Source organism: Apodemus sylvaticus, chromosome 9 (assembly GCF_947179515.1).
Source record: "Apodemus sylvaticus chromosome 9, mApoSyl1.1, whole genome shotgun sequence".
NCBI classification, from domain to species: domain Eukaryota; kingdom Metazoa; phylum Chordata; class Mammalia; order Rodentia; family Muridae; genus Apodemus; species Apodemus sylvaticus.
This window is the reverse complement of record NC_067480.1, coordinates 81,159,531-81,181,475: the sequence shown is the minus strand read 5'-3', so window position 1 is coordinate 81,181,475 and position 21,945 is coordinate 81,159,531. Positions and strand designations below refer to the sequence as shown.

The 21,945-nt window shown below is 43.8% G+C and overlaps 2 protein-coding genes across 4 annotated transcripts in view; one reads left to right on the top strand and one right to left on the bottom strand.

The window, feature by feature from the left end:
* The window catches only part of Polh (DNA polymerase eta), a 40,644-nt gene extending 29,957 nt beyond the window's left edge, over positions 1–10,687 (bottom strand). For 2 of the 3 annotated variants that reach the window (XM_052192116.1, XM_052192117.1), the window contains exons 1-4: positions 10,395–10,687; positions 5,841–5,983; positions 5,056–5,190; positions 387–601 (exon numbers count right to left, since the gene is read on the bottom strand). In XM_052192116.1, the coding sequence (XP_052048076.1) occupies positions 387–601; positions 5,056–5,190; positions 5,841–5,977 (487 nt within the window). In that variant the 5' untranslated portion in view covers positions 5,978–5,983; positions 10,395–10,687. Of the gene's footprint in view, positions 1–386; positions 602–5,055; positions 5,191–5,840; positions 5,984–10,394 lie in introns of those variants that run through there. The other variant, XM_052192118.1, reaches the window with a different exon arrangement.
* Positions 10,688–10,811: 124 nt separating this feature from the next.
* Positions 10,812–21,945, top strand: part of Xpo5 (exportin 5) — a 39,543-nt gene continuing 28,409 nt past the window's right edge. Inside the window, exons 1-7 of the mRNA XM_052192112.1 lie at positions 10,812–11,053; positions 12,611–12,732; positions 14,475–14,547; positions 16,820–16,957; positions 17,110–17,292; positions 21,036–21,062; positions 21,423–21,608. Coding sequence (XP_052048072.1) covers positions 10,949–11,053; positions 12,611–12,732; positions 14,475–14,547; positions 16,820–16,957; positions 17,110–17,292; positions 21,036–21,062; positions 21,423–21,608 — 834 coding nt within the window. The 5' untranslated portion in view covers positions 10,812–10,948. The remainder of the gene's footprint in view (positions 11,054–12,610; positions 12,733–14,474; positions 14,548–16,819; positions 16,958–17,109; positions 17,293–21,035; positions 21,063–21,422; positions 21,609–21,945) is intronic.

Here is a 21,945-nt window from a genome sequence, read left to right as displayed (position 1 = left end):
GGTCCAAAAACATATACACAGACAAAACACATAAAGTTAAGTAAAAAATGAAAAGCTCATTCTGCTTATTGTTAAAGAAATCAAAAAACTAAATGACAATAATATAAATTAACCTACAGATGAAGGAATTATTCAGTCTTCTACCTTCCATTGATAACACTAAACAGCCCCAGCCATATATCTAAAGAGATATTAACTATCATCAAAATTTTACAGTTTCCTATCATGCAAATACCCAGAAAGATAAGAGTTTTTATATATCTTTTTATGTTACATATGGGTGGTAATTTAAGTTTCCTTTCAATCATTCTAAAAATAATCAGCTTAACCAAGAAAAGCAGGTTCCAAAAGCAGGAAGCAGAAGTAATGTGATGCTATACAAGTACCTTTCTGAACAGTCTCTTCTACTGGAGGGCCTCGGGGCAACCCTTCAATGTAAGTGCTTGGCAACAAGTCTGCTGAGATAGGATGACCTTGTGATTTTTGAAGTCTTTCTTGAACAGCACTGGTCAAATCTATATAAGCCTCATCGATGCTGGCACGTTCAATCACAGCAAAATGAGACATTATCTCCATCACTTCAACACTAGCTTCCCGGTACCTAAGTATAAGGATCACACATGCAGGCAATAAGTGGATACACACTTGTAGCTGTTAACCTCATGTTCTCCTTTCCATAATGAACAAGAATATCCTTAAGCAAGTAGCAAGTGGCTTAAGGAGACGTAATAATTACACAAGTGAAGCTAACAATGGATAGGTAGAAAAGCAATAGAAACAAGGAAAAGAACGAATCCTAGGAAAGCCTTTTCATGCAATGTTAGCATTATACTAAGTTTAAAAAAGCATGCAGATGCTGAACACACACACACACATACACCTTTGTGACAAGAACCTCTTGAAAAAAGGAAAGACATGCCTCGCCTTCTGAAACTTTCTCTGTTCACTTATCCCTTCCCTATTTATATACACTGAACAATTTTTTACTTCAGAGTCTATCTTCAAACAACTACATCTTACAGAGAACGTGGCACCCATCAGACCAGATCTTTATGACAGCAACTCACACTACAAATTGACTGATGGACTATGGACTATCAATTTCAGTCAATAGTGTTTGGGTAATATAAGCCAATCACTCTAAATATACAATCATTCAAATTACAAAGACTAGTGCCTAGAATTTGGTGATACATCTGGGGAGATGGGCCACCTTCTTCAGGGGAATGTGTCATCACAGATCTATTTAAATCTTTTGTCAACTTGACACAAGCTAGGGTCATCTGGGAAGAGAAAACATCTAATGAAAAACTGCCATCATCCAACTGGCCTGTAGTCTGTGAGGCATTCTTTAAATGAATGGTTGCTGTGGGAAGGCACAGTTCACTGAGGGCAGTGCCACTCTTGGGCAGGTAGCCTAGGTTGTATATGAGAAACAAAACGTATGCAGACTGAGTATATGTGAAAACATGCATGTATATATGTAACATATATATTGTAACAATAATCACAATAATAACAATGTAACAATGATAACAAGAAAAAGAGGCCAATAATTTTTTAAAAAATGAGAATTATTGTTTATCTGACTTTTCTCTTACAAACATTTTCTGCATTAGGAAAAAGCCCCAAAGGAAAAAAACCAACCAAACAAAAACACCAGTGTACAATAAGTACATTCATACTCAAGCCACAAAAAAATACTCTATTGTAGTAGTTTGTATGTCTTTACAGCCTCTCAAGCAAGTTACTGTTTTGAAGGACATTTGAAAAACTTTACAAAGTACTTATTGCATATGTGTGGTGGTTTGAATAGGTTTGACTTCCATAGACTCATGTGTGCGAAGGCTTGGCCCACAGGGAGCAGCACTGTTAGGAGGTGTGGCCTTGTTGGAGGAAGTGTAGCACTTTGAAGACAGGTTTTGAGGGCTCCTAGTGCTCAAGCTCCGCCCAAGGTTGAGCAGTCTGTCTCTTCCAGGAGGCCCACAAATCAAAATGTAGAACTCTCAGGTCCTTCTCCAGCACCATGTCTGCCTGCCTGCTGCCATGCTTCTCACCATGAAGATAATGATTTGAACCTCTGAACCTGTAAGTCAGCCCCAATTAAATGTTGTCCTTTATAAGAGTTGCCTTGGTCATGGTATCTCTTCAAAGCAATGGAAACCCAATCTAAAACATGTTTTTGTAATAGTATATTTATAACCTGGTATCTTTATTAAAATGATTTTAAATTGCCAGGTCCTTTAAACTCTTTGACCTATATACTCATTCCCAAACATCCTAAATCCACAACTGTTCATGATCTACTAAAGATTTGCTTTAGGCTTTGTTTTGTTTTCTTAGGCAAAGTCTCATATACTCCAACTTATTTACTAGGTATCTCGGGCTGACCTTGAACTTTAGATCCTCCTGTGTCCATATCCTAAGTGCTGGATTTACAGGTATATGCTACATACACACCAACTACTAAAGGTTTTTAAAATAAATGGTTCTGTTTAGGTTAGTGAGGTGTGCTTTTCCCCAAACTTTGAAGTCAAACAACATATATTACAGAAGCTCACAAATCTGCCTGCCTCTACCTCTGTATTACTGGGATTAAACCTGAGTACTTGAATTAAAGGCATGCATCCCCCTTCTAGCACCCCCCCCCCAAAGCTACTATCTCTTGTCAACTGTATCTTTAGCCTTCCAGTTCACCTGTCAATTGATCAAAGCCTGGTGCCTATACCATTCCATACAACATAGTGTACTAATGATAATGTGTGCAGGACACGTGGACCATGCCACCAGAGGAACTGGCATGGAATAGGTAGGGTTGAGCATGTTCAAACCCTGAAAGTCTCAAAAACTGAGATCACACTCTCATCCTGAGACCAGCAGGAATAGGGCTAACCCCCTCCCTGTTTCCATGCCTGCCTTGAGCATGTAAACCAGAGACCCCCCAACCAGATGGTCACAAGTAGTCAGTCATGCTAATAGCACCCAGTACAACTCTCCATGCTAATGAGGCATCTCAGCACCTTAGCTCTCAGACAATGACCTTTTTCCACCCTGAGTATTCTCATCCCCCAAACTATATAACCCTTGATTCACCCCTAAAACAAAGGGTATGCCTTAAAACCTACCCTGGATAAAGTTAATCTCAGAGAACTGCTTCATTAACGATCACCAGAGAAGGCCTTAGTCTAAAAGGGCAACTATATTGGTGCTGCTACCTGAACCTGGAGTCCTCTGGAAGAGCAGCAAAAGTTTTTCAATTACTAAAGCGTCTCTCTTGCCCTTGTGCAATTATATTTGTAATGGTTTTATTATGTCTGAGTGTGTACTTGTGCATATGTGTGGAAGTCAGAGGACGACTTTTGGGAATTGGTTCTCTCCTTCCACCATCTTTACCCACTGAGCCATCTCACTGGCCCAGTATGAAGTTTTGTTGGGTTTTTTGTTTGTTTGTTTGTTTTGTTTTGTTTTGTTTTTTCGAGACAGGGTTTCTCTGTGTAGCCCTGGAAGTCCTAGAACTTACTTTGTAGACCAGGCTGGCCTCGAACTCAGAAATCCGCCTGCCTCTGCCTCCCAAGGGCTGGGCTCAAAGACGTGTGCCGCCACCACCCGGCTGACGTTTTAATGATAACTGTTCTATCTACCTGTCGCCGTAGCCACCCAGCTACCTACATACCAATCAATCTATCATGTGTATGTGCACACTTGCTTGTATGTCAGAAGATAACACGCAAGAGCTGCTTCTCTCTTTCTACCATATTGGTTCCAGGAAGGAACAACTGCTGGGCCATATAGATTTAAATTCAATTCTAGCACTCAGGAGGCAGAGGCAATTAGAACTCTGAATTCAAGAGCAGCCTGGTCTACAGAGCGAGTTCCAGGATAGCCAGGGATACAGAGAGAAATCCTGTCTTGAAAAAAACAAAAGAATTAACGTTTTTTTAAATTATGTATGTGTGGGCGTATAATCTCTCTATTGTGGCCTCCAATCTCTCTATTGCTGGGGTTATAGGCAATTGTGAACTGCCCAGTGTGGATGCTGGAAACCTAAAGTCCTCTGCAAGAGCAGTAACTGTTCTTAACCATTGGGCCATCTTTCATCTTCCCATAATAATTAAAAAAAAAAACAGATCTGTTTATTTTTATATATGAGTGCTCTATCTGTATGTACAGAAGATGGCATCAAGATCCTATTACAGATAGTTTTGAGCCACCATATGTTTGCTAGGAATTGAACTCAAGACTTCTGGGAGAGTAGCCAGTGATCTTAACTGCTGATCCATCTCTCCAGCCCCAATAATTGATTTATTAAATATGGAAGATGATAAAGGTTCCATAAAGGCAAGAACTATTAAAAGCAATAATGAAACTGTTACTACTGAAGTACACATGAAATATTTAACTCTTGGACAGAGCGAGCACAAGGTCCCCCCCAGTGGAGGAGCTAGAGAACAGACCCAAGGAGCTAAAGGAGCTTGCAGCCCCATAGGAGGAACAACATTATGAACCAACCAGTACCCCGAGAGCTCCCAGGGACTAAACCACCAACCAAAGAGTACACGTGGAGGGACCCATGGTTCCAGCTGCATATGTAGCAGAGGATGGCCTTGTTGGACATCAAAGGGAGGAGAGACTCTTGGTTCTGAGAAGGCTCCATGACCCAGTGTAGGGGAATGCCAGGACAGGGAAGTGGGAGTGGGTGGGTTGGTGAGCAGGGGGAGGGGGGATGGGATAGGATAAGAGGGGAAACCAGGAAAGGGGATAGCATTTGAAATGTAAATAAAGAAAATATCTAATAAAAATATTTTTAAAAAGAAATATTTAACTCAGACACAGGATGCTGACAGAATGCTTTTATATTACTTTAAACAGCAGCTTATAAAGCAAGGAGCAGCAGGCTAGCAATAACAAATATCACCTGTAACTTTTTTTTAAAGTATTTCCTTGGTATTAAACCTAGGAGCTCATGGATACTAGGCAATGACTACCACTGAGCCACACTACATACCCAGGAAACACATTCTAACTCTACGTTCTTTTACAATGTTTTTTGCTTACTTGGTGAGGTTAGCTTTCCCACGGGACTCACGAACTTGTGCCAGGAGAAGATCTGGACATAACTTCTTAGCATCATCCGCCCACATGTTTCTAGTGACGCCGAATGCACGAGCTTCATAGCTCACTGCAATAATTCTAAAGTTAGAGGGCAGAGAAGGAAACAAACTAAAGATGTTATATGATGCTACTGTTCAGTTCTAGACACTGTAGCTCAGAATCCTCAGAAACAAGACCTAGAACAGAACTATTGAGTTTCCATAGGTTAAAACACGAGTGGGGCCTCGGGTTAAGAGCACTGGTTGCTCTTTTTACCTGGGTGGCCTTCAACTGTCTGTAATTCCAGTCCCAGGGGGATCTGACACCCTCTTTTGGTCTCTGTGGGTACTGTATGCAGGTGGTACAAACATGTGGACAAAATACTCATATTTTTATATAAAATTTTTATATAAAAATACTTAAACATACTATGAGGGGCTGCAAAGATGGCTCAATCAATAAAATACCTCAGTGCAAACAAGTAGATTTTAGTTTGGAATCCCCAGAACCCACAGAAAATGCTGGGTGCAATAGTATATGCCTTTAATCCTAGGTCTGGGACGGGAGCTTGCCGGCCCAACAGCCTCACTGACTCAGTGAGCTTCAGGTTCAATGATAAACTCTCAAACAGTGGAGAACAATTGAGGAAGACCTTAGATATCAACTTCTGACTTCCCCATGCATATACACACAAACACACACTCACACACACGTACACAAACCTGTCATGACACTATTATGATACATACCCACCACCTTTCCATGATTTGTACTGTACAACTGCACAAGGTTTATTCCTCAAATGAGGATTTTGCCGCTGTTCCACTTGTACAAAAAAACAATCCATATCTACAAGAGCAACCACTCGATCCTGTCCAGGAGCCATTTATTTCTGGAAGACATTTATAAACAGAAAAAGACTTAATCTAAAATACAAAACACCCCCGCTGTATTTCTACCAGGTGTGGTAGTAGTACACATTTTTTATCTCAGCACTCAGAAGGCAGAGGCAGGCAGATCTTTCAGTTTTACATAGTAAGACCCTGCCTGTCTCAAAACAATAACTACCATATCTTTATATTCTAATTGATGAGCTACAATAATAAGAATGTGAAAACTAATAAGAATGAAGGATCATCTACTGTTGGCATTAGAATAAGCTAGAATTTTTTTAAAGATTTATTTTGTATGTATGTGAGTACACTGTCGATCGCTGTCTTCAGACACACCAGAAACCCAGGCGGTGGTGGCGCACGCCTATAATCTCAGCACTCTGGGAGGCAGAGGCAGGCGGATTTCTGAGTTCAAGGCCAGCCTGGTCTACAGAGTGCGTTCCAGGACAGCCAGGGCTACACAGAGAAACCCTGTCTCGAAAATACCAAATCCAAAAAACCAAAAACAAACAAACAAACAAACAGACACACCAGAAGAGGGCGTCAGACCTCATTATGGATGGTTGTGAGCCACCATGTGGTTGCTGGGAATTGAACTCAGGGCCTCTGGAAGAGCAGACAGTGCTCTTAACCACTGAGCCATCTCTCCAGCCCAAGCTAGTATAACTTTATGAAGGTGATAAGTACTTAAAGCTTTAAATAAATGAGTTCTACTTGGCTCAAACTCTCCTTGAACCTCCTGCGTCTACCTCCCAAGTGGTGGGATTACAAGCATGCATCATCACATCTGGATACTCATTCTAAGAAAAGACATTTTGTAAAAGATACACATATAGCCAAAAGTTGCCTGTCTTAGTTGCTGCTCTGTTGCTGTGAAGGGACATCATGACCAAGGAAGCAGAAAGCCTTTAATTGGGAGCTTGCTTACAGTGCTAGAGGATTAGTCCATGATCACCATGGCAGGAAGACAGGCATGGTACTGGAGCAGTGGTTGATCCAAAGACAAAGAGCACAGACTGGGCCTGGGGGTGGGCTGCTGAAACCTTAAACCCCAGTCCCAGTGACACAGATCTTCCAGCAAAGCCATTCTTCTAATTCTTCCCAAACAGTTCCACTAAGGACCAAACATTCAGACAGACAAGCCTATGGGGCTGTTTTCACCCAAACTATCACAGCGCCTAACAATGGACTTAGCCTCATCAATCATGGGAAAACGAAATTAAAACAAGAGAACAAGACACCCACAAGGTACATCACTATAGGGAGAAGACCAAAGAGTATTCTAGTTGATTGACAGATCTCAAACATAAATTTAGGGAAAAGAGAAGAAAATGTTCTCTATCAATCAACCTCAGAGTGAAAATATTCAGGAAAAGAATCATGCAATGAATGCACACAGACATGTCCCATCATTCTCTAAAAGATGCAGGTTGTCTACTCACACAGTCCTAGGATGCAGGGTGTCTACTCACACAATCCTAGGATGCAGGGTGTCTACTCACACAGTCCTAGGATGCAGGGTGTCTACTCACACAGTGCTAGGATGCAGGGTGTCTACTCACACAGTCCTAGGATGCAGGGTGTCTACTCACACAGTGCTAGGATGCAGGGTGTCTACTCACACAGTGCTAGGATGCAGGGTGTCTACTCACACAGTTCTAGGATGCAGGGTGTCTACTCACACAGTGCTAGGATGCAGGGTGTCTACTCACACAGTCCTAGGATGCAGGGTGTCTACTCACACAGTCCTAGGATGCAGGGTGTCTACTCACACAGTCCTAGGATGCAGGGTGTCTACTCACACAGTGCTAGGATGCAGGGTGTCTACTCACACAGTCCTAGGATGCAGGGTGTCTACTCACACAGTGCTAGGATGCAGGGTGTCTACTCACACAGTGCTAGGATGCAGGGTGTCTACTCACACAGTTCTAGGATGCAGGGTGTCTACTCACACAGTGCTAGGGTGCAGGGTGTCTACTCACACAGTGCTAGGGTGCAGGGTATCTACTTACACGGTGCTAGGTGTGATAATCTGAAGTATTTGGGGAGTGTTGCTCAGTGCTAGAGCTCTTTCCTAGCATTCTCAAGACTACAACTTTGTGTGCATGTCTATGTATGTAATGGCATAAATAGGTCATATACCAGGAAGAATATCTTGGAATCAATCTTCTGTGAATTTGGAAAGACAATAAGTATATGTAATATCATAGCATTCATGAAGAACTGGGGGTGTTGGTGAGACAGGGTCTCACTGAGTAGCTCTAGCTACCCCGTAACTCATTCTGCAGACCAAGTTGGCTTCAAATTCACAGAAGTCATCCAAACTGACTACTGAGTACTGGGGCTAAAGGTGTGTGCCACCACACCTGTTCTCAAACAAATTTTAAATCTTGAAATACTTTTTAGAAACATTTGCATATAGAGCATAGTGGCACACTTCTTAAGTCCTAGCACTCAAGAGGCTAAGACAAAAAGTTTAAGGCCGGGGCTGGAGAGATGGCTCAGCAGTTAAGAACACTGACTGCTCTTCCAGAGGTCCTGAGTTCAACTCCCAGCAACCACACAGTGGCTCACAACAATCTGTAATAAGAGCTGATGCTCTCTTCTGGTGTGTCTGAGAACAGCTACAGTGTACTTATATATAATAAATAAATGTTTAAAAAAAAAAAGTTTAAGGCCAGCCTGGGTTACATAGAAAGTCAGAAGAAAGCACAGACACACATAAATGAAGAGGATAATCTAACACTATGTAAATACCCTGTTTCTCTGCAATTTTTCAATAACTATGCAACTATCAATAGATCCTACCTGTGACGACTACTTTGTGATGGTAAGTGATTTTTTTTCCCAAGACAGGGTTTCTCTGTATAGCCCTGGCTGTCCTGTAACTCACTCTATAGACAGGCTGGCCTCGAACTCAGAAATCCACCTGCTTCTGCCTCCCAAGTGCTGGGATTAAAGGCATGGGCTAACACTGCTCGGCTTTCAGTGATTTTCTATTTTGTGCAACTTCTTTTTGTTTTGAAGAATGGTTCTGAATGTCACGTAGTCTAAATCAGCCTCAAAACTTGCTCTGTAGCCAAGGATGAACCTGAGCTCTTTGCTCCTCCCATTAAATGCTGAGATCACACGTACATGCCACCACTGTCATAACATCGTGGTTTTTAAAGGTTCTCAAGACAATTCCAATATGCAGTAGCTTTGCATACCAATGGCCTATCACAAAGAATACGTTTTACAGAAACACAGGAAATTCATGATTTAACTAAAAGAAACCGGTTATACAGATGAGTGAGCTAGCATCCAACTGTAACTTTAAAGTTATTTTTCAAATGAACAATCACATTGAAAACAGTGCCAACCAACTACTACTATAAAGCTGCAATAGTACTGTAAAGAAAACAAATAATTAAGAAAATATTGGATGCTCAAGTCATTAACACCACACAAATCTAATTCCTCACCTAAAACAAAATGATAGTAAGTTTAAAAGCCTTTTACACTTAAGTCAGGCATCCCTTTGCTCTAAGTGGCTTTTCTGTAGTACTGGAACATATAAAGCCAGAAAATGGCAAATGCAATGTCACAATCAATACAAGATAAGTACCATATTCGATATAAATGTCAGAGGTAAAACTGGACACAAAGCTGTGATTTAAGAGCAATAATTTGCTGGACAATGGTGGCGCATGCCTTTAATCCCAGCACTTGGGAGGCAGAGGCAGGTGGATTTCTGAGTTCGAGGCCAGCCTGGTCTACAGAATGAGTTCCAGGACAGCCAGAGCTATACAGAGAAACCCTGTCTTGAAAAACAAAAACAAAAACAAAAACAAACAAAACAAAACAACAACAACAACAAAAAAAACCGCAACAATTTACTAAGTGGAAAAAAACACCCCATAAAACATATTCAAGATAAGAGATAATGAAGCTTTAAGCCTTTTATGTGTTCCTTTTGTACTTTTATGTATTGGCAAAAGATCTATACAATGCCAAAACGTAAAGGACTACGAAATTAGTGTTTGGCTTTTCTATTTGGTTTTGTTTTGTGAGGCAGGGTCTCACATTGCAGCATAGTCTGGTCTCAAACTGGAAGCAATCCTCCTGCCTCAGCCTCCTAGAGGTATAATGGGATGCATTTTCAAACATCTCGGTGCATCCCACCCTGTACAAAGCACGTTTGGAGTCGGTCGCGTAGTAACACGCACGAGAGAAAATATGTACGGGTGAAGAGGAAGTCACAAGAAAAATTCTTTCTACAAGAAAACTCTCCTTAGAGACATCTTAGGAGACATCTCTTCCAGGAAGCATGTTTGTCACTTCGGCCCAGTCACTCCAAGTAAAACCGACAGCCAAGGCTTCAAACGCAATCCGACGCAGCGATCCCGAACCGCGTTTTAAGGTTCTTACCAAGGGGACAGACACCTGTCAAAACTGCCAGGAGCGATGCTGCGGGCTCCGGGCTGAGTCCACTGAAGGGAAATGACAGCGTCTAGAGGATGTCGTCGCCTTCCCAGGAGCAGGTCAGTGGATTCTCAGAGGGTCTTACTGCCTTTGACGACAGAGAACTGAGCAGGTCCCCTAGGATCCCGCCGAGCAAACAGCCCTCACAACCTGAAGGTTTACGCCCCACGGCAAGCCCAGAGGAAATTTGGAGTTCAGCACCGCGCGCGCTACCAGAGACGGTTGACGCGCCTGCGCACCGCAGAACTTCCGTCTCCAGCCCCGCCCAGTCAGGCGCGACCGTCACACTGAGCCGCCACTTCCGTGCGCGCAAGCGCAGTGCCGGATCCGGCGCATGCGCGGCGCTGGGTTCTTCCCAGCTCCAACCTCTGGTACATACGCTCCTCCTCCCGTTTCCCCACCCCCAGCCCGCCGCGGCCCGATATCAACGTGTGGTCCGGTCAGGGGAACCGTGCGTACCTCGTGCTCCCGGGACACCGCTGGTGTTCCCGGCTCTAACCATGGAGATGGAGCAAGTGAACGCGCTGTGCGAGGAGCTAGTGAAAGCGGTGACGGTCATGATGGACCCCAGCTCTACCCAGCGCTACCGGCTGGAAGCCCTCAAGGTAGCTGGGGTCCTGGCGGCCTGGGCCTGCCCCGAGACCCCTATCCCAGGCTTCCCTCACGGCCTCTCCAATCTCAGTTCGTCTCCCGCCTCTGCGGCCTTTGAACCTCCCACTCCCTGTGGGGAGGGTGGCTTCTGGTCGCGGCCCTCACCTCCTCCAACTTGAGTCTTCTCTTGCTTGCGCGCTTGCCTTTGCATCGCACGCAAGGGTCCCTAACTGTTGCACATTCCCTAGCCATTTCTCAGTGGCTCTTTCGTCCGCTCCTCACTTCTTTTCACTCTAGATCACACCGCGGTCTCCACCACCGCAGGCTCTGACGCCGGGGCAAACCCCACATTCCCTGGCGTTCGGGGAGCGCACGTGCAAATTCCTGCCCCAGTGCCACTCTCATTCTTCCCTGCTGATTACTCCAGACTTGGGCTGCTGGATCTAGATCCCCGAGTGTCCATTTTCTTACATCCTTACATACCTGTATCTCTTTCGAGTCTTGGGCATCTCTGGACTGATTTGTAACGCTCCTCCCATGTTTGTAGCTGTGAGATATTCTAAGGCTATTTTTGCGCGAAGATAAGTTTTACCACTGGCTTTGCATTTGCACGGGGGCACTTTGGTTTCCTGGAAGTAGTTTTCTTGGGTCCCGGGTGCTCTCTACCCCAGGGTCTAGCTCAGGTTTTGCTATTGGGAACGCTAATACCAGGAACTGAGCTTCTTCTTCATTAGAGTGAGCGCCAACATAATTTGGAATCAAACAACTCCGTTCTCTTTGTTTTTTATTGTGAAGGATTTACATAGGCAAAGAAATAGAGCACCACAGTGATCCTGACAGGCCTGTGACCTAAACTCAGGTGATACACAGATTTGCTTGCTCACCGTCAATTCCTGGCACCCGTTGTTTTTAAAGCTAATTCTAGGGATTGACGTTCTATTTGTATGGGTATATAGCTAACATTTTTTTTACTCCTTTAGATCCAGTTTATTTTTAGTATTAGCATGACTAATATCTAAATGGAGAGTGTCAGTATTACTAATCTAGATTTTCACATCTTAAAAGGACAGCAGGTAATCCCTGCTACTGGGGAGACTAAGGCATGTGGGGGGGGGCAGATTCAAAAGTTAAACACCTATCTGAGCAACTTAGTAAGACCGTCTCTCAAAAAAAAGTAAACAGAACAACCTTGGGAGATGGCTTAGAGGGTGACATGCTTGTAATCATGATACAGGTGTGGGGAAGAAGGGACAAACAAATCCTTGTGTTTGCTCGCCAGCCAGTCCAGGCAAACCCCTTGTTCCAGGTTCACAGGACAGCAGCTAGAGCAAGACATTCAAGTTCAGTCTCTGGCTTCCATGTGCAGCTATAGCATCCACTAACATATGCGTAAAGTACTGCGCACTCATACTGGAGAGAGGAGGCCGAGGGTAGAGTTGAGTGGTACCACGCTTGCCTCCACACGGGAAGCTCAGTTCCCAGTAGCACACAAGCTCGTAAGGTTGGACTATCCTTAGGATTCCTAGTTTCCCCATGCCTCCCCATGGAAATGTTAACCTTTTTTCTTTCAGTTTTGTGAAGAGTTTAAAGAAAAGTGCCCCATCTGTGTCCCATGCGGCTTGAAGCTGGCTGAAAAGACTCAAATTGCTATCGTCAGACATTTTGGCCTTCAGATCCTGGAGCACGTTGTCAAGTAAGGAACTCAGTCACTGTCACTGGAGCCTGTTGATGGAACAGCTAGCTCTTTACCCTTTCATGGCCACCTGGGTGCTTTCTCCAGTGACTAGAAATGAACAGAATATGCCCTGAACTCTGAAGTCATCTGTAAAGTGTGTTACACATAATAACAACAAACCAGGCATGGTCGGTTGTTTATATGCTTAGGGCTGAGGAACTGAAGCTGGAAGATTGCTACAAGTTCAGGCCTCCTGGGCTACATAGTTCTAATATAGAGGGCTACAGAGGGAAACTTTGTCTCTCTCAAGAAACCAAACTTTAAAAAGAAACAGAAAAACTTTTTTGTTTGTTTGTTTGTTTTGTTTTTATTTTTTTCCTTTTTTTTTGGTTTTTCAGAGACATGGTTTCTCTGTGTAGCCCTGGAACTCTGTAGATCAGGCTGGCCTCAAACTCAGAAATCCGCCTGCCTCCTCCCAAGTGCTGGGATTAAAGATGTGCGCTACCACTGCCCAGCTGTTTGTTTTTGAAAAGCAACTGGCGGGCGATGGTGGTGCATGCCTGTAATCCTAGCACTTGGGCAGGCGGATTTCTGAGTTCGAGGTCAGCCTGGTCTACAGAGTGAGTTCTAGGACAGTCAGGGCTATTTAGAGAAACCCTGTCTCGAAAAAACAAACAAACAAACAAACAAAAAAACCAAAAACAAAAAAAGAGAAAAGAATAGCAACTGTATTATTGCAGATGGCTAGATGGAGAAATGCTGATTTGTGACATAATTCCCATATAAATGCATACATACGTGTGTGTGTGTGTGTGTGTGTGTGTACATATATATATGCATATATATACATATATATGTATATATATAAAACACATATATATGCATATATGCATCATGTATGTACCTGGTGCCTACAGAGACCAGAAGAAGGTGTTAGATTCCTTGGAAATGGAGTTATAGGTATGATTAAATGCCAAACTCAATTCCTCTGCAAGAGCAGCAAGTACTCTTAACCACTTAGCCATCTCTCTGACACCAAGAATCTTTTTAAGATTTTATTATAGTTCAATAATGTGTACTTGTGTGGGTATGTGCTTGTAAGTGCAAATACAAAGGTATTTGATCCTCCTGGAAATTATAGATGTTTCTGCACTGCCCACATGGGTGCTGGGAACCATGGGTGCTGGGAACCATGGGTGCTGGGAACCAAACTCAGGTCCTCTGACCACTGAGACACCTCGCCATCCTCAGAAGTATAATTTCTTTTTTTTAAAGGTGTTGGTTGGTTGGTTGGTTGGTTTGGCTTAATTTGTTTTTTTGAGACAGTTTCAATGTAGCCTTGGCTGTTCTAGAATTCACCTTGTAGCCCAACTGGCCTTGAACTCAGAAAGCTGCCTGTCTCTGCCTCAGGAGTACTAGGATAAAAGGTGAGTGCCACCACATCTGGTCAAGGTATAATTTCTTTTTTTTTTAATTAATTAATTAATTTATTTATTTATATTTAGTTTTTTTCGAGACAGGGTTTCTCTGTGTAGCCCTGGCTGTCCTGGAACTCACTCTGTAGACCAGGCTGGCCTCGAACTCAGAAATCCGCCTGCCTCTGCCTCCCAGAGTGCTGGGATTACAGGCGTGCGCCACCACGACCCGGCAAGGTATAATTTCTTAATAGAACCTCTAACCTAGTGTAAAGCAGGAAACAGATATTCTCTTGTGAAGAGAAGGCCTCTGACATGACTCTGTTGGTTTTCTGTTTTGGTCAGGTTTCGATGGAACAGCATGTCTCGGTTGGAGAAGGTCTATCTGAAGAACAGTGTCATGGAGCTGATTGCAAATGTGAGCAAAGGGTTATTGGGAGACTTGTCTTCCTTGACAGCTGTGTAAACAGTCATGACTTCCACAGGTCAGACCAGGTGACATGAAGGCGAGACCAGAAGAGATGAAAGATGAGTGAGGAAGATTCTTAGATATAGCCAGATGTGGTGTCATACACCTTTTATCCCAGGACCTGGGAGGCAGAGGTGGGCAGATGCTGATGAGTTTGAGGCCAGACTGGTCTACACAAGTGAGTGCCAAGACAATGAAAGCTACATGGAGAGACCCTGCCTAAAAATAAATAAGATTCGTAGATGTAAAGTAGATGATTGTAACACCATTCACTTTGTATCTTTTTTCCTTTTATCTAAGCTGAACTTTTAAGCTGTGATACATGTGGTGAAAATCATATAGAATGTACTTGTTTCAACCTTTATTAAGACTTCAAATGTGCTATAAATTGATGACATTTTTAGTTCTTTAATTTAGACAGTCTCATGTAGTAGTAATAATTAATATTAATTGGAAGTTTCTGCCCTACCTTTGACCATTTAGTTCCCAGATAAAAGACACGAAACCTTTATATTTATGATAGACCTTTGAGAGCTGGGCAGATCTTCCCTCTAAGCTAGTATGTCTATTTCCCCATTGATAACCCCGAGTTATAACTTGCCGTCCCTCCTCCTTCTTCCCTCTTCCCTCATGATCTCTGCCTCAGACCCCAAGTCCAGGAACCGAAACTCCCTCCCTCTCCCGCCCAGCTATAGGCGGTCGGCATCTTTATTCAACCAATGGTTTTAAATTAAGGAGCAGGGTTAAATAGTATCACTTAGTGGATGTGAGAATTTCCTTGATCCTGGGGGCAACCAGACCTTGGTGGCCAATATTTAGCATCATAATACATAGCAACATACCAAAACTCTACTGGCTTACTTTGTAGTCTGGATGATATCATCCTTCTAGGATTCAAGGTAGGCGCCACCATGCTGGGCCAGACTTTCCCTTTTTTGAAACAGGACTTCATTATGTACCCCATCTGTCCTCCCTTGAAAGCAGACCTCCTGCCTCAACCTCCTGCATGCTGGGGTTGCAGTCATCAGCCACCATGCCTGTCTTATCTTTTCTTTCATAACAGAGGGCATGAAAGGAGATTCCTGAATATTTAGGGAGGCTGCTTTTTGAGGTAATGTTGAATGAAGCACAGAGTAGCTTCAGTCTTGCTGTGTAGCTAAAAATAAACTTGAATTTCTGACACTGCTGTGTGCAGGGATTATAGGCAGGCACTAACAATTTGGCCTTGCCAACTTTTAATGGGAAAGAGATGCTTTGTCAACTTATGGATTAGTTTAACTGGTTAAGACTTATAATTTACTAGTCAAAGGAGATTAATTGATTACTCATCAATGTTAATGTTAAAATTCTTGGAAGACAGTGATAGTGTATCTTTCTCTTTTACTAGAGCTCCTGGGACTGGAGCGCCCCTGGGTACCCTCCAATGTATCATGTTCCAGTATATTCCTTTTTCTGTATTCCGCCTTGGCCTTCAGAACTATGTGACAATATGAAAGTCTCTCCAGCTCATGAATAAGAACAGCAGCATTTTCCTGGCTCTGTGACAGCTATTTATTACCTATTTATTAGTGACCAGTGAGAATGCAGGCTAGGTGACACAGACATGGAGAACAGGTTTAGGTTCAAAGGAGACCTGGTGATTACTGCTGCTTCTGTTGATGTAGAAGGTTGGGTGTGGTGAGTGCTTGGCATGTATTGTGAGATCAGAGGACACCTTGAGGGAATCAATTCTCTCCTTAACCATTTGGGTCCCAGGGATGGAACTGAGGTCATCAGCTCTGGCCCCAGCCTCCTTTTTTGAGTCGGGGTTTCATGTAGCTCAGGCTGGCCTCAAACTTGCTGTGTACAGACATATAATACAGGGCATCACTGAAGGTTCAAAGCACCTTTCAGAAGTCTGCTCCTCCTTCCACCATGGATTCAGGAGTTGAGCTTAGGTCACCGGGCTTACACAGCAAGCACTTTGAACCCGTTGAGCCATCTCACTGGCTCAGAGGAGAACTTGATCTTCTGATGCCCTATCTCCACTTCTTCTATGTGGAATTACAGGTGTGTCCCACCACACTCAAGTTTATGTCCTACTAGGGCTCAGACCCTGGGCTCTAGCAAATATTGTGCTAATGGGGCTGCGTTCCAAGTCCAAGCGTTCTGTGTCTATATAGCGCAGTTTTCATACCTAGAAATCAAATCTTACAGTCTTCATAATCTCATTCTTTTTCAGGGAACACTGAGTATTTTGGAGGAAGAGAACCACATTAAAGATGTTCTGTCTAGAATTGTGGTAGAGATGATCAAACGAGAGTGGCCGCAGCACTGGCCTGACATGCTCATGGAGTTGGATACTCTCTCCAGGCAAGGGGTATGGAGCACATATGTGCTGGCTGCATGTGCTTGTGTTAGAGCAGACTGAAGGGTTTGCTTTGTAGTTGCCCGTGGTCTTATCAGGCCATCTGCTGGCCTATGTACTTAATCAAATGATTTTGGTAAACTAGTCTCTTTCTATTGGCCTAGGAAACCCAGAGGGAATTAGTGATGTTCATCCTTTTGCGACTGGCTGAAGATGTAGTGACCTTTCAGACACTCCCCACTCAAAGAAGAAGGGATATTCAGCAAACATTAACGCAGAACATGGAAAGAATCTTGAATTTTCTACTCAATACGCTTCAGGAAAATGTAAACAAGTACCAGCAAATGGTATGAATTCCTGCCCTACACCGTCCTATCTTCCCTGCCCCTACAGCTGTTTCTATGCTAAGCAAGCACTGCAGTGAAGCTGAGCCTCAGCACACTGAGTGGAGGTCTCGGGGTTGACCCTCCTCAGTGTCCAGTGTCCAGGTCATTCCTGCCGCAGCCTCCTAGTGTCTGGCATTACAGACCACTGGCTACAGCAGATGTCCTGCCTTTGATCTGAATGTGTTTTGTCTGGGGGAGTTGTTTCCTTATTGTTTTGTTTTTATGAAAATGCCTTTCCAGGGAGAGATTAGGGTACCTGGTTCACAGAAGTAAGGCTGTCTTTTTATTTTTTTTTTTGGTTGTTGTTTTGTTTTGTTTTTTGAGACAGGGTTTCTCTGTGTAGCCCTGGCTGTCCTGACTCTGTAGACCAGGCTGGCCTTGAACTCAGAAATCCGCCTGCCTCTGCCTCCCAAAGTGCTGGGATTAAAGGCGTGTGCCGCCACCGCCCGCCAGAAAAGGCCATCTTAAGAGCAAAATTTATTGGAAATGACAGGAGAAAAACTAAACCTGTTTTCTCAGATACTCAACTCAGTGAGTTTCCATGTAATAAGAACATTCTTTTAAAACAGCATAAAAGTGAGGTGTGGTGGAGTACTCCCTTACTCCCCGCATGGGGAGGCAGAGGCAGGCTCATCTCCCAGTTCCAGGACAGCCTGGTATACTAGTGAGTTTTACACAGTGAGACTTCATTTTCAAAAACTAACAGAAGCGTAAAACTGCAAGTTAATACTTGTTATTAAAATTCTAAAGCTGGGCAGTAGTGGCACACGCCTTTAATCCCAGCACTTGGTAGGCAGAAGCAGGTGGATTTCTGAGTTCAAGGCCAGCCTGGTCTACAGTGTGAGTTCCAAGACAGCCAGGGCTACACAGAGAAACCCTGTCTGGGGGGGGGGGGGAGACACCTCTAGGTGGAGGTGGCTAAGTAGCTAAGAGCACGACCTGTTCTTAGCAGACACCAGAGTTTGATTCCTAGCACCCGCGTGATATCTCACAGCTGTCTGTAAATCTAGTCCCAGAGGCTCTGGCTCTGATACCTTCTGGTCTCCTCAAGAACTAGATACATGATTTGGTACACAAATATACATGCCAGCAAAATTCCCATACTCATTAATTAACAAGAGGAACCTTGCAGATTTTTTTTTTTATTTCATGTGTGTGGGTATACTGTCACTGTCATCAAACATATCAGAAGACAGAATCAGATATCCATTACAGATTGGTGTGAACTACCATATGGTTGCTGGGAATTGAACTCAGGACCTCTGGAAGAGCAGTCAGTGCTCTTAACCCCTGAGCCACCTCTCCAGCCCCCAACCTTGCAGATTTTTATAGGTGGGAGTTACATCACCTTTCTCTTGGTCCTGTTCCTTTTGCAATGGGTCCATTACAATGTGTATTAATCATCAGTATGCAGTACATGACATTCTAAGAGGGATTTTCCTTCTGCAGAAAGGTTCAACAGTGCTACCTTTCACATCTTTATCATACTTTAAAAGCCATTTTTCAGAAGGCATTTGAAAGTTATCCTGGAGCTTGAGATGTCTCCTCAGTAGAGAGTGCTGAGGGCCTGTGTGTGCCTCCCAGCACCCGCCTGACCATTCCTGACTGTGACTCCATTTCCAGGGACCTCATCTCTTTTGGCCTCCACTGGCAATAAACAAGGATTATGTATTCACACTGACACACCTTCACATGAATGAAAATAAAAATATTTTAAAAAGAAAAATTTACTGTAGTATAGTGGTGCACACCTTTAATCTCAGTACTTTGGAGGCAGAGCTAGATCTCTGAGTTTGAGGCCAGACTGATAAACGAAGCGAGATGGCCAGGGCTATTGAACAGAGAAACCCTGTTTGGGAAAAAAAACAAAGGATAGGGGTTCAGGGGATAAAAAGTTAATCCTAAAGGGTGCTGCTAATTATCCTATAATCAGAACACAGCCCCCAAAGAATTATCTAAAAAAAGCATAAAAAGTAGAAGTAAAATGCTTTCTTTCTTTTTTCCTCCTGTTTTAAAAAAAGGACCAAATCAGAATGTTTGGTCCCCAAAGCTTCAGGAGTAGAAATCCTGTCTCCAATAAATAGTTCAAGTAAAAGTTCACACTCATTTTTTTTTCAGGATGCCTTTCAAATATTCTTTCAAAAGAAAGCAGTAAAAATAGGGCCAGAGAGATGGTTCATTGGTTAATAGCATTGACTGCTTTTCCAGAGAACCTGTGTTCAAGTTCCAGTAGCTACATTGTGGCCCACAGCAGCCTGTAACTTCAGTCCTAGGGGCTCTGATGCCACCTTCTGGCCTCTGAAGGAACTAGACATGCTTGTGGTATTCAGACGCATACAGGCAGGCAAAATACCCATGTATTTAAAATTACTATTTTTTTTCCAAAATAAAAATAGTGGAAAGAAGGTATTTGCCTTTACAGCCTGTGTGTGCTTGTGTAATGCGTTCCCATGAGGAGGCTGAGGCAGGAGGATCTAGAGGTCAAGGCCGGGTGGGAATGAGACCATTTCTAGACACATTCGGATGTAGCTCAGTTGGTAGAGACCTTGCCTAGAATGCAGGAAGCCTGAGTTTCTCCGATGTCACATGAGGCAGGGGTGGCAGCCGCACGTGGCCGTAGTCCCAGCTGCTGGGGAGGCTAAAGCAGAAGAATCACATTTAACCCCTAGAAAGCAAAGAGTGGGAACCAGCAGCCACGGTATTGTTTTAATATGTAACTTATTTCATGTTTCATTGCTGTCTCTGTAAAGCTGTCAGAAGCCTTAGAACTGGATTTACAAACAAATCCTTGTGGTTGCTAGCAGTTGACCCAGGACTTCAGGAAGAGTAGCCAGTACTCTTAACTGCTGAGCCGTCTTTCCAGCCCCAATAATGAATCTTTTAATGCTCTTCTATTCTGTTTTCAGAAACGGTTTCATGAGGTAGGGCACTTGTGCCATGGCGCACACCTGGAGGTCACAGGACAACTGTGGGAATTAATTTTCCTCTCCCACCTCATGGGCTCTGGCCATCAATCCAGGGACTCAGGCTTAGCATAGCAGCAGGGCCTTTTCCCACTGATCCATCTCAATTTGGGCAGGATGCTACATCCAAGGCAGCTAGATCTTAAGTTCAAAGCCAACCTAGGTTATGTGAGTATTTTAGTTAAGATTTTACTGCTGTGAACAGACACCATGACCAGGATAAGTCTTATAAAGGACAACATTTAATTGGACTGACTTACAGGTTCAGAGGTTCAGTCCATCATCAAGCATGGCAGTATCCAAGCAAACACAATGCAGGCAGAGCTGAGAGGTCTACATCTTCATCTGAAGGCTGTTAGTGGAAGACTGACTTCTAGGCAGCTAGAATGAGGGTCTTACAACCCACACCTACTCCAGTAGGCCACACCTTTTTTTGGTTTTTGGATTTGTTTTTTTTCCCCAGACAGGGTTTCTCTGTATAGGTCTGGCTGTTCTGGACCTCACTCTGTAGACCTGGCTCGCCTTGAACTCAGAAATCCGCCTGCCTCTGCCTTCCAGAATGCTGGGATACAGGTGTGTGCCACCACCGCCCGGCTAGCCTGGGGTGTGTAGTGAGTTCCACGCACAGTGGAACTGTATAGCAAAGATCTTGTCTGAAAAGAACCAGCTCCTGTAATAGAGGGTAGCATGTTACTGCCTCATCTTCACTCAGTAAAACTTTGGTTCTTTATTTTCTTTCAGAAGACGGATGCATCTCAGGAGGCAGAGGTAAGCACACTGTGTAGAACTGCAGGGACCTCCCAAATGCTCAGGTGTGGATAGATGGAACTCACGGCCTCTGTCTTGGGGGGGATTTGTCTGTTCCCTCACTTCTGGGAGGGGGAGGATGATGGGTAGAAATTCTTGAAAGAAGATGAGTGGCCGTCCTTACCAGTATGTTCTTACTCCGCAGGGCTCAGTGTGCTAAGAGATGGTTGCATCTCAGAAAAAAAATTTGGGCTCCCTGAAAGTAATTAGTACAGAAAAATAGTTTTTCTGACAAGTCACCTTTATTTCAGAACTTGAAAATAGAAGTTTAACTGAAACCTTAGTTGTCAGTACCTGATAATCAACAGTGATTTCACACAGGCTCAAGCCAACTGTCGAGTCAGCATCGCTGCACTGAACACTCTCGCGGGCTACATTGACTGGGTGTCTCTGAACCACATCACTGCTGAGAACTGTAAACTCGTGGAGACGCTGTGCCTGCTTCTCAATGAGCAGGAGCTGCAGTTAGGAGCTGCCGAGTGTCTGCTCATTGCAGTCAGCAGAAAGGTAGGTGGGCACTCTGCGTCAGTGCCCAGACATGCCTGTGGAGGGAAACAGTGAGAGCCCATCATGGCAGCAGGCATGTTGACAGGAACAAGTGGAAGCTAGGAGAGGCGATATATTTTGGAAAGTCCCCCACCCCCATACTTGATACTGTGTACATCAAAGCTGCACCTCCTAAAGACTCCACACCTTCCCCAAGCAGCGCCACTAGCGCTGTGTTCAGACACCTGATGGCTGGAGTATTCTCATTCAAACCCTGTAGTAAGCTTGTTCTGTCCTTGTTCTGTCCCGTCAGCTGTGTGTTTCAGGGCAATTAAACTTTGTGATATTATCCTTGAGC